Source organism: Carassius gibelio, chromosome B19 (genome assembly GCF_023724105.1).
Source record: "Carassius gibelio isolate Cgi1373 ecotype wild population from Czech Republic chromosome B19, carGib1.2-hapl.c, whole genome shotgun sequence".
NCBI lineage: Eukaryota > Metazoa > Chordata > Actinopteri > Cypriniformes > Cyprinidae > Carassius > Carassius gibelio.
Genome location: NC_068414.1, coordinates 35,031,788 through 35,048,175, shown reverse-complemented (window position 1 = coordinate 35,048,175; position 16,388 = coordinate 35,031,788). Strand labels below are relative to the sequence as shown.

Here is a 16,388-nt window from a genome sequence, read left to right as displayed (position 1 = left end):
AATTAATTGCACACAGACTGAAATAGTTATTCTTGTTTTTATTTTGTAATATTGTATTATTCAAGCTCAAGGGATGAGGCAGTGTTGTGGAGCAGTAAAGACTACACCCATTCCAGCTTTACAAGTATTAGTAGGAGAGATGCCACTAGAAATTAGAAGGAAACAACTAATGGTCAATTACTGGGCTAACCTCCAGGGACATAAAGATGAGCATCCCACCACAATAATGGTTTTACAGAATTGTTGGGAACTAAATGAAAGATATATAACAAGTTTTGGGTGGAGTAGTAAAATATCTGCAGAAGAAATGCAAGTAAATAACATCAAGATGAGTCCAACAGTTGTTATTCAAGAATATTAACCATGAGTTTATGTAACAAGTAGATTTGCATTTGTTAGAGGTTAAAAAAAACTGAAAGAGAAGCTGAATTGTCATCCGTTTTTACAATATACAACAGAATCCAATACCCTCGGCATTTACAAGTGTATACGGATGGATCAAAAGATCCAGAACGTCATATAACTGGGGCTGCTTTTTTAGTTCAAGACAGTGATGGCTGGTGGATCAGTGGAGTAAAGCAAACGTCAAATCATTTGGCAGATTATACTGTAGAAATGATGGGAATGTTCTTGGCATTGCTTTGGGTTGAGGAACGAAAACCTGAGAATGTTTTAATTTGTTCTGACTCAGTTTCAGTCTTAAAGAGTTTGAAAACTTTTAAATCATGTCACCAAGATATTCTTTTTAGTATCCTACAAACAGATTTAAGAATTGTTCAAAAAGGTGCATCAATCAGTTTTATATGGGCCCCAGCACACAGGAATAAGGGGAAATTAAGAAGTTGATAAATTAGCCAAGCAAGCTCTTCAGAGAGAAATGATAGAGATACAAGTTCCATTAAGTAAATCTGAGATTTAGGTTTTAATATGGAGTAAAGTGATTAAAGAATGGCAATTGAAGTGGAGAAATGAGGAAAAGGGTAGATTCCTCTATAGTTTAATAAACAAAATAAGTCAGAATATAAAATGTGTAGGTAAGTCAAGAAAAGAAGAGGTCATCTTTAACAGGATATTGTTAGGGCATTCACATTTAAATAGCACTCTTAAAATAATAGGGAAACATCTAAATGGGTTATGTGAACAATGTCATGTTGAAGAAACAATACCTCATGTATTACTTGAATGAAGTAAGTATGAATGGGAAAAAGGAAAATTTATAATAATGAAAAATGGAATTCAGGATATTAATTTTAAGGTTTTAGTAAAATGGGCAAGTGAAATAAATAGTAAAATATTCTTTGATTTTATAAGAGAGACGGAGCGGTTATATAGAATTTAGAACTCTGTTCCACACTCCGGAGCAGAAGGTGGCGATAATGCACCTATTTTACGTTGGTGCCAGCCGCCGTTAAAAACCAAGAAGAATAAGTAGTAATATTGTATTATTGTGGTATTGGTGGGCTTTTATTTTGGTATTCGGCATCAGAGTACGAACTGTGCGTTGGGGGAAAAAACGAAGTCCCTAGAAGAGCGAGCCTTAGGTCTCTGCAGAGCAAAAGTGGGCGTTTATCACCATGTGGGTGGTTTCAAACTGTTGGGTGTTTCTGAATCATGTGATCTAAATGATCCCCCTTACCCAACCTCACCCCTAAACCTAACGTCACTATTACATCAACCAATCAGGTATCACGGTGTAAAAACACCTTGATCTTGTAACTCCCATTACTTTCCTGCAGAGACCATTCGCTTGTTAAGTCTGACGTCACGTAGCAGCGCTTCCGTGTCCAAACGCTCTATCGGTTAAACGGGGTCCAAGATGGCGCCTTGTTAAGTCGAAGTTTTCAGAGCTCCTGACCAAACTTTAAACACTAAGATCGTATAGCTGTATTAACGTTTTTTTTTTTTTTGTTATATTTGCTTGATCATATTTTAGTACATTCAACTGAGAACATTAATATGCCATTTGACAAACGCAAAGAGCGATCAGACACTAGCGACATCATGGATGTCCACGATTATGCTTCTCCTGCTGTAAACGAGCTAGATGTTCTCTGCGCGACTTCACTCCCTGTCACTACTAGCAAGCCACCTGCTCATAAAAAAGGTAAATCTTCAAGTCCAAACGAACAGGGCGACTCTGCCATCATTTCTACACTCTCCTCGTTGATCAATACTCGGTTTGACGCACTGGAAGGAATGATTAGTGCCAATGCTCTAAAGATAGAAGGGCTGAAGAAAACGGTAGACTTTGTGTGTGCCGAAGTACAAGATCTAAAAACTAATATGAAAGATGTAGATTCCAGGCTTAAAGATCAAGAACATCTCACGAGCGCCTGGGAAACATGCATTTCTGATCTGGAGAGATACTCTCGCAGGTGGAATTTGAGATTGTATGGAGTGCCTGAGACATTCAAAGAAGACATCAGATCCGAGGTCATTCGAATCTGCAGTGAGACTTATCCCGAGGCCAAGAGCAAGTACCCTGATGTTGTTGACACTGTGCATCGTTTAGGGAGGAGAGGTGACAACACAAAACCTCGCGCCGTTATCATGCAGTTCTCCTCACGAGTTATCCGCGATGCCTTATGGAAAGCTGCCAAGAATTCACAGTTTCTCAAAGACAACAACCTACGCTTCGCAGAGGATCTGACTTCGCTGGACCGGGAGAGACGGAAGAGCTTGTGGCCGAGAGTGAGAGAGGCGAGGGCTGCTGGAAGAATGGCTTATTACGTCGGAGCGCGTGCGTTTATTGACGGTGTGGAGATATCTTTGCGAGTTCCATCATGTGGACCGTGTACTCTTTTGTAAAATGATGACTGTTAACTGTCACTATGGCGTTTAATCTATCGTCCTACTACAGCTGGACCTTTAAGTTGGTCAGTTAAGCTCTGTTCATCTCAGCTTTTTTCTCATCTATCGGTCAGTTTTGATTTTTTGCCTTTGTTTTGAATCGTGTTAACAGCTGTTCATTGCTGTTCATTTTTTCAATGTCAATATCGTTCATTTCTCTTAATGCCAGGGGTCTAAGAAACAATGTGAAGCGCAAAGCCCTCTTTTTGTTTGTTAAAAACCATGGATCAGAGTTTTGCTTTTTTCAAGAAACCCATTCTACACAGGACGATGTTACATTTTGGAAGTCCCAGTGGGGCAGTGATATATGGATGTCACACGGCACAGAGCGATCAGCAGGTGTCACCATTTTAAAAAATAAGTTTGCTGGTAAGATTCTGCACGTTGCGAGTGATCCAAAGGGTCATTTTCTTCTATTAGTGCTTTCACTTGGTCAGACCATCTCAGTGTTATTAAATGTTTATGGATACAATTCTTCTATACAAAATACTTCTTTAATGAACAATATCAGTGAAAATATACAGCACTGGTTAAAGAAATACCCCGATGCTGTTCTTATTTTAGGTGGGGATTTCAATATGGTTTTAAAAAGTGATTTAGATAGGTTTCCCACAAGAGCTGCTTCTACAAGTACCATTATGTATAATTTCATGTTGCGTTTTTGTGTTGTTGATATATGGAGAGAAATGTATCCACAGCAGAGACTCTATACGTGGAGCAGCAAGGACCGTTCTAAGCAGTCCCGAATAGATTACTGGCTCATTTCTCAAAGCCTAAGGAATAGTTGTAAATCAGTCAGCATTCATGCTACACCTCTTACAGATCACAGCGCAGTTTCTCTTAGGCTTTGTCTCTCTGTATCCCTCGATTTCAACTCATCTCCTTCTTACTGGAAATTGAACAATTCTCTACTCCATTTTGAAGATGTTAAGAAGAATATTACATTATTGATTGAGCAGTACTGGAAAAAAAGCTTTAGTGTTAGATTCATATTGTTGCCAGTGGGAGCTGTTAAAGTTTGAAATTAGTAAATACTTTAGAAAATTTGGTAGTAATCTAGCTAAACTTAAGAGAGCAGAAGAAAATAAGGTGGTGTCTAAAATTGCAATACTTTCTTCTAAACCCCCTGAGTTGTTTTCTGAATCTGATAAGCTTGAGTATGCTGACCTGCAGTCTAAATTAGATGAGATGTACACTTATAGGGCACAGGGTGCTTATATTAGATCTAGACAAAAATGGCTGGAGGAGGGAGAATGTAATGCTGTGTTCACACCAAACGCGAATAGAGCGTCTGGCGCGAATGATTTCAATGTTAAGTCAATGCAAAGGCGCGTTTACGCGCGTCTGGAGGTCTCGCAGCGCGAATGGGGCGTTAAGCGCGGCGCGGAAGACGCGAATTCGCCTCATTCGCGCGTCTAGTTCGCGCGAATGACGCGAATTGACGCGCGAATAGGGCGTTTCGCGCGAAACGCGCGTTAAGCGCGAAGGTGCTTTTTGTGCATTTAGCGTTTGACGCGAATTCGCGTCTGCCGCCCGAGTTGAAAAATTTGAACTTTGGCGTCAATTCGCGCCGCGTTAACCAATCAGGAGCCTGCTAGGAGTCACTCATTCAACAGAATGTTCCTGCAGCCTCCGGTTGTGCAGGAATACCCTTCTCCACTCATTCAACAAGGAGGAACGACTGATGTTGTCAGTGAGCAGTCAACCGGAGCTATATGACAAAAGTTCATATTTCTATAGAGACAGGAATAAAGAGGACATATATGTATATAAAAAACATATTAATAGATAAATTGAATAAAGGCCAATTGATAAGAAACGTTTCATTTTACCCCAAACGAATTATATTTTATCTTGAACCACTAAAGAGACATCAGAGTCAGCGGCAAATGTCAGAAGGTCTAGCCGAGCCGAGGCTACTCTCGGCGGATACATGATGACGGAGCTCCCGCTGGTCGCATGGAGCTCATCTCCGAGATCGGCGAAACACATTTTTTTAAATAGACGCTGTCATTATAAATAAACCGCATATCTGAGTTTAAAACAACTACATTCTCGCCTGAAATACTTTTAAAACTACATTTCATGACACAGTAACAGTAATATTTTGAAAATTATCCGAATAAAAATGGCGGTTGAAAATGCTGCGTGAACTCAGCTGGCAGAAGCCCCCCCATGACGCGAATTCGCGTCTGTTGTGAAGTTAATTCCACGCGCGAATGAAGCGAATGATCTCAAAATGGTCAAGCGGCAAACTAGACGCGGTAGACGCGAATTTGAACTAGACGCGCGAATGAGGCGAATTCGCGTCTTCCGCGCCGCGCTTAAAACGCCCCATTCGCGCCGCGAGACCTCCAGACGCGCGTAAACGCGCCTTTGCATTGACTTAACATTGAAATCATTCGCGCCAGACGCTCTATTCGCGTTTGGTGTGAACACAGCATTATTAATTGACAATTGGCGACCCATTTCTCTGCTTAACAGTGATTATAAAATTCTAGCTATTATGTTTGCTAAAAGACTTAAATCTGTATTGGGTTCTGTTATAGATGAGACACAATCTGGTTTCTTGAACAAAAGACACATTGTTAACAATATAAGGTTGATTCTTGATTTATTAGATTATTCAGACTTGATTCAGGAGGACAGCTTCATTCTTTTCTTAGATTTCTATAAGGCTTTTGATTCTTTAGAGCACCAATTTATTATTAATTCATGAGATAAATTTGGTTTTGGGGACATGTTTTGCAGATAATTAAAACCCTTTACAATAATGGAAGTGCTTCGATTAAATTAAAGAATGGCACTTCACCAAGGTTTAGTTTATCCAGAGGAGTGAGACAAGGTTGTCCCCTTTCTCCCTATTTATTTCTTCTTTGTGTCCAGCTTCTGTCAACTTTTGTATGTGAAAGTGGTATTCAGGGTATCCGTGTAGCAGATCGAGAAATATTTATAAGTCAATTAGCAGATGACACCAACTTATTTTTGAGAGATGCTTCCCAAATCCCTATAGCCATTAATTATATAAAACTGTTCTCACAAGCTTCAGGCCTTAATCTAAACATAAGTAAATGTGAACTAATGTCTATTAAAGATTGTACAGCACTCACTATTTATAATATTCCAGTTAAATCCGAGATTACATATTTAGGCATTATGATAACTAAAAATCAGGATAAAAGATGTACATTGAATTTTGATCCGGTTATAATAAAAGCCCAAAGAAGATTCAATGCATGGTTGCAGAGAGACTTGAGCTTGAGAGGCAGAATACTGCTTGCTAAGGCGGAGGGCATCTCCAGGCTTACATACTCTGCACTCTCTCTATATTTTGTATATATACAAAATTTGTAAATCAGTTGATAAAATCCTGTTTAATTTTGTTTGGAAAAACAAAATCCATTATATTAAGAAGTCTGTATTAATGAACACGTATGAGCATGGTGGGTTGAATTTCCTTGATTTCTCTTCTTTGAACAACACTTTCAAAATTAATTGGATTAGACAGTTTTTTGTGTGACCCAAACTCAATCTGGAATTTTATCCCCAATTACTATTTTTCCAAATTAGGTGGTCTCCCTTTCCTATTGATCTGTAATTATAATATTGCTAGAATCCCTTACAATTTATCTAAATTTCACAAACAGGCATTACTTGCATGGTCATTAATCTATAAGCACAATTTCTCCCCTCACCGGTACTTCATTTGGAACAATCAAGACATTGTATATAAGAGAAAATTGTTGTTTTTTAGTAGTTGGTTTGAGAAAAACATTATGATTGTTTCCCAGTTATTTAACTCAGAAGGTCTTCTTTTAAGTTACGAAGAATTTTTATGTAAATTTAATTTTCCAGTAACTCCCAAAGAATTTTCCATTGTCATGGACGCTATTCCTAAAGTAGCTGTTATGCTTTTAAGGGACTCTGTTAGATCATCCAGCACTTTATCTATTTCTTTAGACCCATTTGAAATCCCAGTAGGAAAACTATGCTTTCTGTCACCTTCTTCATCACGTAACTTTAAGATTAGATCACTTTTTCAAAAGGAGCTTGTAACAACTCCTTACGTTGTGTTTTATTGGAAGAATGTGGTTGATCATATTGATTGGAAAAAAGTATGGAATCTGTCTTCGAAATACATAATAACAAACAAGGTTAGAGAGATCTCATTCAAATTATTACACAGATTTTACCCAACTAAAGTGTTTTTGAAAAGATTTAAATCAGACATCGATACAAGCTGTTGTTTTTGTAGTGACCCTAATGAAACAGATGTACATATATTTTGGGATTGTCCTCACACACAGCAATTTTGGATTGAATTCTGTAGTGTTGTCAATCGCAGTGTGCTCCATGGTTTCTCTCTGCTTTTTAAGGATGTACTGTTTGGCTTCTTTAATATACCAAAAGATAAAATTAAGGAATATTTTATTATTAACCTATTATTACTTCTTGCAAAATTTCACATTCACCGTAGGAAATTCAATCGTCAAAATCCTTTATATATTGTTTTTGAAAAAGAGGCTCAACAGTATATTCAAACTATTTCATCTTCTAAGAATCTCAAAGTTTGTAAAACGATTCATTTATTTAATATTTTTAATTTATTTTGTTAAAGTTTTTGTTTTGTTTTATTTATTTACTGTTGCATATGTCTATAAATTATGCTTTGCATGTAATGTCACCTCATTGCACGTGATGTTGTTATTATCTGTATTTGTATTTTTGGTACCTTGGCATTAATTAAAAAAAGTTACCACGAGAAAACAACAAAAGGTGCTAATATAAACTCACAATGTGATACAATACTAGCGAAAAAGTTATAATCTTAACCTTTAACTCCATACCGAAGTCCCAGATAGCCAGACAATGAAAATATAAATATAAAAAAAAATATCTAAAAAATATTTGTGTTTGGGACGCTGTGAGCACGGAGACTGTAGGTAACCCGTAAGTTTGAAAGCGTTTAGCTTAAATTATTAATATGAATAAACAGTGCTCATAAACGGCTGCTGAGATCGTATTCTCAAGTGAAACGAGTTGAGGCTTGGACCCGGAAGCAGCGCTTCTTACGTCATCACTTAACAACCGAATACTTGGGAAGAGCACTGCATTGGGGGCGGTCCAAGATGGCGCACTGACAAGACGTGTTTGCTAGAGCTCGGCGAACTCATGTTTAATTTGATTTGTAGTGCAGTATTTAAGACTCCTTCAGTTGTACTTAGTATAACTACGATTGCTACGACAACCGAAATGATTGAAAATGGGAAAATCTGAAAAAAGGAAAAGCAAAAACATGAATGGCAAAACTCATTCTGCAAAAGCAACATTGCAGCAAACCTCGAACACGGTTTCGAACAACAACCTACACGACTATCTTGAGTCAGGCATGGATCCTACAGATGTCATGCTTGTGGAAGAAGTTTTTCCTCCGCTCCCTGAAACCCCATGCAAGTCTCCGGCTGTTAAACAACGCAAGGTAGAGAAATCGGACATAAGTTTTCTGACGCAATTTCGCGAGCTCTCAGATCTGATTAATAACAGATCGGATGCACTTGAAAAAATGGTGAAAGAAAATGCGAAAGTAATCACAAGTGTAAAAGATGCCGTAAATGAAAACACCAAACAGATAGCTGACGTGAAGAAAGCCGTTGAATTTGTGAGTGGCGAAATTGTTGATGTCAAAGTCCGAATCGATACAATGGAGCTGCAAGTAAAGAAGATTGATATCCAAACATCTGAGCAAGAAAAGCGTCTCTCACATCTCGAAGGATACACGCGCCGCTGGAATCTCAGAATTTACGGGATGCAGGAAAGGGAGAGGGAGGATGTTCGTGAACGAGTCATCCAGGTATGCCAACAGTTACTACCAGACGCTAAAGATAAACTTTCGTTTGTTGTTGATACTGTACATCGACTTGGTCATAAACGGCCCGCTGGCGACAAACCAAGAGGAATCATCTTTCAATTCACATCTCGCTTCTACCGGGATGCAGTTTGGCGGGCAGCGAAGGATTCGTCGTTCCTCAGAAGCAACAACCTGAAAATCGCTGAAGATTTATCTCCGTCTGACAGAGAAAAAAGAAATAAACTATGGCCTCTCGTGGAAAAAGCACGCCGTGAAAACAAACGGGCTTTTTTTGTCGGTGGTCGAGCTTTTGTGGATGGCACTGAGATATTTCCACCTGCTTGAAATCTGAAGTAGGCCTACTATCTATCAGACATGAGCAACGTGGGATAAAAAATAAATAAATTTATAATACTTTGGTAAACGAAGTTCAACCATGGCTGCATTTAGCTAATCAGAACTTTAATTTGTATGTTAAGTTTGGATTCAGGTTTGGACGAGTGTTTTTGCTTATTGTTTAATGTTGCCCACTCGTTTGGGCTTTTTTTGCACTGCATCAATAAGACTTTTTCTTTTGTTCTGGAGTTTGCTGTGCTCATCTTTGCACAGTTGTCTTAACAAGTGTGTTTGGCACATTACCTGTGTCTTATTTGTTAAAAGGTTTCATTTAAAGTTACTTATTTTTTATTTTATTTTTATTTTTTATTTTTTCTCTTTCTCTCTTTTTCTCTTTGATATGGCTCTATCTATTCTTTCTCTTAATGTTAGAGGGCTACGAAATTCTTTAAAGCGTAAAGCTATTTTTTTATACCTTAAACAATTTAATACTGATTTCTACTTTTTGCAAGAATGTCATTCACTCAGAGAAGATCGAAATCTCTGGAGATCACAATGGGGTTTGGACATGTGGATGTCCCATGGATCTTCAAGTTCAGCTGGTGTTTGTATTTTACTTCATGGTTTCAAGGGGAAAGTTTTGTCTGTTGACTGTGACCCGAATGGCCGATATGTTTGTCTTTTAATTGAAATTTCTAATAGGAAGATTATTATCACCAATGTTTATGGAACTAATCAACAAAAAGAAAACGAGATATTTTTTAGTCAACTAGAAAAACATATTCTTTTATTGTTAAATAACCACCCCAATTCTTATCTAATCTTTGGAGGAGACTTTAATATGGTTGTAGATAATAACATTGATAGATGGCCCCCAAAATCAAATAATTCTAATTCTTATTTAAAGATGTTCATGCAGAGGTTTTCTTTGGTGGATAGCTGGAGAGAAACTCACCCCTCTCAAAAATCATTTACATGGAGTAATAATTCATTATCACTGCAATCCCGTATTGATCTTTTTTTGACTTCTAAAGAACTTGTTAATGTGTCAACTGATATTATACCTTCACCCTTGTCTGACCATAAGAGCATTACTATTTACATTCCTCTGTTTAATATTAATTTAAAAAGAAACTCCTGCTATTGGAAACTTAATAATTCAGTACTCACTCATGACGAAGTTAAAGACAAAGTTAATTATATTATTTCAAGATTTTGGGCCAAAGCAAAAGGTGAAAATAAATATGGTATTAATTGGGAGCTAGCCAAATATGAGATCTCTAAATTTCTACGTAAATTTAGTAGCAATCTGGCAAAGAAGAGCAGGCATAATGAAAATGAGGTCATCTCTAAAATAGGCAACCTTCTATGTAAAAATATGGACAACATCACTATCTCTGAAAAATCTGAACTTGCAGATTTACAACATCAACTAGACAATATTTATAAGTATAAAGCTGAGGGAGCATATATTCGTTCTCGAAGAAAGTGGCTTGAGGAAGGGGAACAAAGCTCTGCTTATTTTTTTAGATTAGAAAGAGAACAATCTAAAAGTAATAATATAAATAAACTTATAATTAATGGGGCAGTAAATGAGAATCAAAAAATCATTGGGCAATATTGTGCTTCTTTTTATAGTGATTTGTATACATCCAAACTGTGCCAACAAGATGTGGATACTTTTTTTGAGTCCATTCAGAATGTACCAAAATTAGATCAGATTGATAAAAAAATTTGTGATGCCCCTATCACCCTTGAAGACACTATTGATGCAATTAAGTCATTAAAAAATAAGAAATCCCCTGGTACTGATGGACTCACCTCAGAATTTTATAAGTTATTTAGTGATAAATTGGCGCCATTTTTATTAGAGGTTTTTAGAGAAAGCTCAGTTAAAACTTCACTTCCTCCCACTTTATGTCAAGGAGTAATAACCTTAATCCCCAAACCAAATAAAGATCCCCTCATTATAGATAATTGGCGCCCTATTACTTTACTAAATAATGATTATAAAATAATAGCTTTAATTTTGGCCAAAAGACTTAAATGTGTTCTTAATTCAGTTATAGATGAAACACAATCAGGATTTCTGCCTAATAGACATATCTCTAACAATATACGTTTAGTTCTAGATATATTAGATTACTCACATTTACTTCCAAAAGAAAGTTTTATGTTATTTTTAGACTATTATAAGGCATTTGATACGCTAGAGCATGGGTTTTTATTTCAAGCACTACATCGTATCGGATTTGGTGATCATTTATGTAATATGGTGAAAATGCTGTATACGAATAGCAATAGCTCGATTAAATTAGGCAATAATACCTCTCCCAGATTCTTCTTAAAGCGTGGGGTACGACAAGGATGCCCTGTCTCTCCTTATCTTTTTATAATAGCAACACAATTTCTAAGTCTATATATTAAAGAAAGCCCTTTAAAGGGAATTGGGATTGAAAACTCAGAGATAATTATTAGTCAATTAGCGGACGACACCGTCCTGTTTTTGGAAGACTCTCTCCAAATTCCTATAGCACTGACTGCTCTCCAGCTTTTCTCCAAAGCCTCAGGTTTACAACTCAATCTTAACAAATGTGAACTATTACCAGTTAAAAATACAATGACTTCTTCAATTGATGGTATTCCTGTCAAGGACTGTGTAACATACTTGGGCATAAAAATAACAAAAAATATGAGATGCTCTGCAAACTTCGATCCAATCATTACCAAAACAAAGAAAAGATTTAACTGTTGGCTGCAGAGAGACCTGTCTTTAAAAGGCAGAGGGTTGCTTGTGAAGGCAGAAGGTTTATCTCGCCTTATTTACGCCGCTCAGTCATTATGTGTAGATAAGTCTATCTGTAAAACAGTAGATGCAATGTTATATAATTTCTTATGGATAAATAAACCGCATTATTTGAAGTCAGTGGTAATAAATTCTCAGAACAAAGGTGGCTTAAATTTTATTGATTTTAATATTTTAAATAATTCAATTAAGATAACTTGGCTTAGTAGTTTTTAAAAAAATCCAACCTCTGTTTGGAATATTTTCCCCCAGTTAGTTTTTTCACAGCTTGGTGGAGCAAAATTTGTTTTAATGTGCAACTATGACATTCCAAAACTACCTGTCAAACTGTCACAGTTTCACCAGCAAATTCTTCTTGCATGGACACTTATTTACAAACACAACTTCTCTCCCCACCGCTGTTATATATGGAATAACAAGAATATTTTATTTAAAAGAAAATCGATATTTTACAAACACTGGTTCAGCAATGGCCTGATATTTGTTGGCCAACTTTTTGATAAAGATGGTATGCTCTTTAGATATTCAGAATTTCTGTCGACCTATAATATTCCAGTGACACCAAAGGAGTTTGCCACCGTTATGGATGCTATTCCATCTGGCCTTTGTATGCTTTTCAAAAATAATACCTTAATTTTGAGGTATGACCCATTACCTGAACCTGTTAAGACCCCAATTGGAGAGATATGTTTTACAGGAAAAAAAAGTCATTCTTATAAAGTTAGAGCCTTATTGGTTGAATCAATTGCCTGTACCCCTTCTGTTGTCTCCTATTGGAATAGTTTTTTTGACAATTTAAATTGGAAACCTATATGGTCTATGCAATATAAACTTTTTGTTACAAATAAAGTAAAAGAAATATCTTTTAAAATACTTCATAATATTTATCCTACCAAATATTTCCTTAAAAAAAGATTTGATACACATTTTGATTCTGACTGTGTTTTTTGTATAGATAAAACTGAGACCATTCTTCATTTATTCTGGATATGCAAATATACTCAGCAACTGTGGAAACATGTTGGCTTGTTTATCTCAAATGTGATCTTAAAAGGTTTCAATTTAAATTCCAAAATTGTTCTTTTTGGTTTTTTTGATGGAGAATCAGATGTTTGCCTCATTATAAACTTAATTTTGTACCTCTGTAGATTTTACATACATAAATGTAAATTTTCTAATTGTATACCAATATTTACTGTATTCTTACAAGAGATTAAGCAGTATTTAAAAACTATCTCTGCCTCTGTAAATAAAAAAGCAATTAGGACATATTCAATCTGTAAAAGCTATAAGCTTATAAATGTACTCAATATGTAATTTATTTTGTGTAGTACCCTCTTCTACTTTGTTTATTTATTGACTCTATATTAATCTTTCCAAGCCTTTTTATTTATCCTTTATTTATTTTATTTATTTATTGATTTATTTTTTACTTGTAATTACTTTTTGTTTCATACCTATTTCTGCTGATATAATAATTGTATTATATGTTGATATATTTTTTTGTATTCACGGTTCTGTTATTCATAAAGTTCAATAAAAAAAAAAAAAAAAAAAAAAAAAAAAAAAAGAAGAGCACTGCATTCATAATATTATTATACGGCTTCACCGTAATACGCAGTTTATGCGCGACCCTCGAAATAACGTGGCGGGTAAATTGACCGCATCTTTCCTGCTCCCGTTTATTTTTTTGTTAAAGTGACTTAACATTTAATCGACAGCGCATTGTTCGATCATACTGATCCTGATACGAAATTTATTAAATATAAATGCACACAATTAAAGTATGTCTTTCAGACCACAATACATGCACATAATTAAAGGATGTCTTTCAGAGTCAACACGCGGCTTTTTAGCTATGAGTAAAGAAAGGAAAAGTAGCCTACACTTTTAGATAAAAACGATTGCACTCGTGGAGTAAGAAAACAAAGATTTTTTTGACCAGCAAGATTATTAATCCAACCTCCGAGAAAAAAAATACATTAATACATATTGAATAACTTACCGGAATAAACGCAAAATAGCCCGATGGACACAAGCATTACAATGAGAGAGAACCTCAAATCCATTTAAAGTTTAGAAGATTCTGCAACGAACAAGTGTAGCAAACACCACATGGTGACCAACTTCCTATTTCAGGTCTCCGCCAGATGGAGACTTCTCGTCTTCTTCTTCTTCTTCTTCTTCTTCTTCTTCTTCTTCTTCTTCTTCTTCGTGCTTATTTGGCGGTTCGCATTCTTAAAAAGAGCATTACCGCCATCTACTGTGGGTAATAAATCAGAGACAAAATACACTGGACTAGATCACCACTACCAGAACAATCAGGACTCGTGCTTTCAATGTTGCTGCGTGTTCAGCTCCTCCATCTACGGCAAAGTCCATCTCATTCCAGAGAGGGATGCTGTAACAAAAAAGAAAAAAAAATGTATACATTTATAACCCTTCTATATTCTATGGATCAAATTAGTTCTTCTTAAAACTTTATTATAAACCTACCCCCTTCTACTGAATTTAAAATGATCCTTAATGTTAATTGCTGATTACCTACCATCTGTAGTTCTTCTCTTAGCTTACTTCTTTCCTCTGAATATTTATTACACTTAATTAGTACATGCTCCACTGTTTCTCGTATTCCACACCAATCACACAAACCTGTATGATGTTTTCCTATTATTTGCATTGTTGAATTAAGTCCTGTGTGTCCCAATCTTAATCTAGAAATAATACAGTCTTTCTTCCTTTTTCCACTTGTCTTCCTTCCTCTACCTGGTTGTATTGAATGTAAATGTCTACCCTGTTCCTCATTGTCCCAGTACATTTGCCAATTATTATTCATCTCCCTTTTAATTATTGATTTGATTTCTAATTTGCTATATATAATTTCCATATCTATAGTTTCTTTTGCCATAGCCTGTTTTGCTAACTTGTCTGCTGCTTCATTTCCTGCTGCTCCAGTATGTGCCAGAACCCATAAAAACTGAACCATCTTATTTTCCTGTTGCATCATGAACAATATCTGTAGGATTTCCAAAACAATATCTTGTCTAGTATCTGATTTCTGAGCTTCCAGGCACATCAAGGCCGAACTTGAATCTGAGCATATTAACGTTTTACTTAAGCCCATTTCATTTATTTTATTAATTGCTACCATAATTGCTAGTAACTCTCCTGTAAACACTGATACATGATCTGATATTCTTTCCCCTCTTGCCACTTTCAATCTGGGTATGATGTACGCTACCCCCACCTGTGCCTTTTGTGGATCCTTAGACGCATCTGTGAAAACATGTACATATTGTTCATACTTACTCCCAATATACTCTTTTGTCATCTCTGCCTCCAACTGCCTCCCATTTTTATCTTGCCTTGATTCCAATAATAATAAATTTCACTTTCACTTTCACTTTCACTTTCATAATAAATCTACCTTGGGTTCAGGTAATATCCATAATGGTATTGTTGGTAATATTACTCCTGGAATAACACTGTACTCATTTAATTTCATATCCTGAACTAAATCCTTAATGATCCAACCAAAATTGTTAACTTTCCCTTTCCCATGTTCCCAACATGTTTCAAGTATACCTTTTGTTGGCTGACTATCCTTCTGCCCTTTTAGATTAACCCAGTATGCCAGTGTCAATTGCTTCCTTCTTAAGTGAATTGGCATCTCCCCCATCTCCACCTGTAATGCTGAAACAGGAGAGGAAGGGTAAGCTCCACAACATATTCTCAACGCTTGAGATTGAATTCGCTCTAACTTTCCTAACTGTGACTTAGCTGCTGTTCCGTATGCAATACAACCATAATCTAATATTGCTCTTATCATTGTTGAATAAATTGTTTTTAATGCCACTCTGTCAGCCCCCCATTCTCTTCCTGAAATACACCTCATTACGTTTAATATCTTCTTACACTTTTCCTCCATCTTGTTTATATGTACACTCCATGTAGCTTTGGCATCAAACCACATACCTAAAAATCTTATGTCTTTAACTTGTTCTATTTCTTTATTATATAACTTCATCTTTAAATCAATACTTGACCTTTTATTTGTAAAAAATATATATTTAGTTTTCTCCACTGAAAATTTAAAACCCCATTTATAAGACCATTTCTCAACACTTTTTAACACTGCTTGCATTTTATTAACAATATATTCTACATTCCTACCTCTAAACCACAGCGCTCCATCATCCACGAACAGTGATTCATTTATATTCTTATCTATTGTTGCAAATACATCATTTATCATAATAATCAACAACCAAGGGCTTATGACACTACCCTGCGGAGTTTCATTCTCAATTATTCCTTTCCTTGATATATATTCCCCAATCTTTACTTTAATATTTCTTTCCTTTAAAAACTCTTTAATCCAATTATATAATTTTCCGTCTATTCCAATTTGATCCAATTTGATCAATAAACCTTCCTTCCATTGCATAACATATGCTTTTTCTACGTCAAAGAAAACTGCTACTAGAGTTTCTTTATTTATCAAAGCTTTCCTTATATCTGAATCCAAATTAATAATTGAGTCCATTG

At 35.9% G+C, this 16,388-nt stretch overlaps 1 protein-coding gene across 8 annotated transcripts in view; it reads right to left on the bottom strand.

The window, feature by feature from the left end:
- Positions 1 to 16,388, bottom strand: part of LOC127978683 (zinc-alpha-2-glycoprotein-like) — a 111,101-nt gene that overhangs the window by 17,682 nt on the left and 77,031 nt on the right. For 2 of the 8 annotated variants that reach the window (XM_052583538.1, XM_052583544.1), the window contains exons 2-3: positions 15,426 to 15,533; positions 13,846 to 14,241 (exon numbers count right to left, since the gene is read on the bottom strand). The exons of 3 other annotated variants lie outside the window; for them this stretch is intronic. In XM_052583538.1, coding sequence (XP_052439498.1) covers positions 13,846 to 13,909 — 64 coding nt within the window. In that variant the 5' untranslated portion in view covers positions 13,910 to 14,241; positions 15,426 to 15,533. The remainder of the gene's footprint in view (positions 1 to 13,845; positions 14,242 to 15,425; positions 15,534 to 16,388) is intronic. 3 more of the 8 variants (XM_052583541.1, XM_052583540.1, XM_052583542.1) reach the window with 2 other exon arrangements.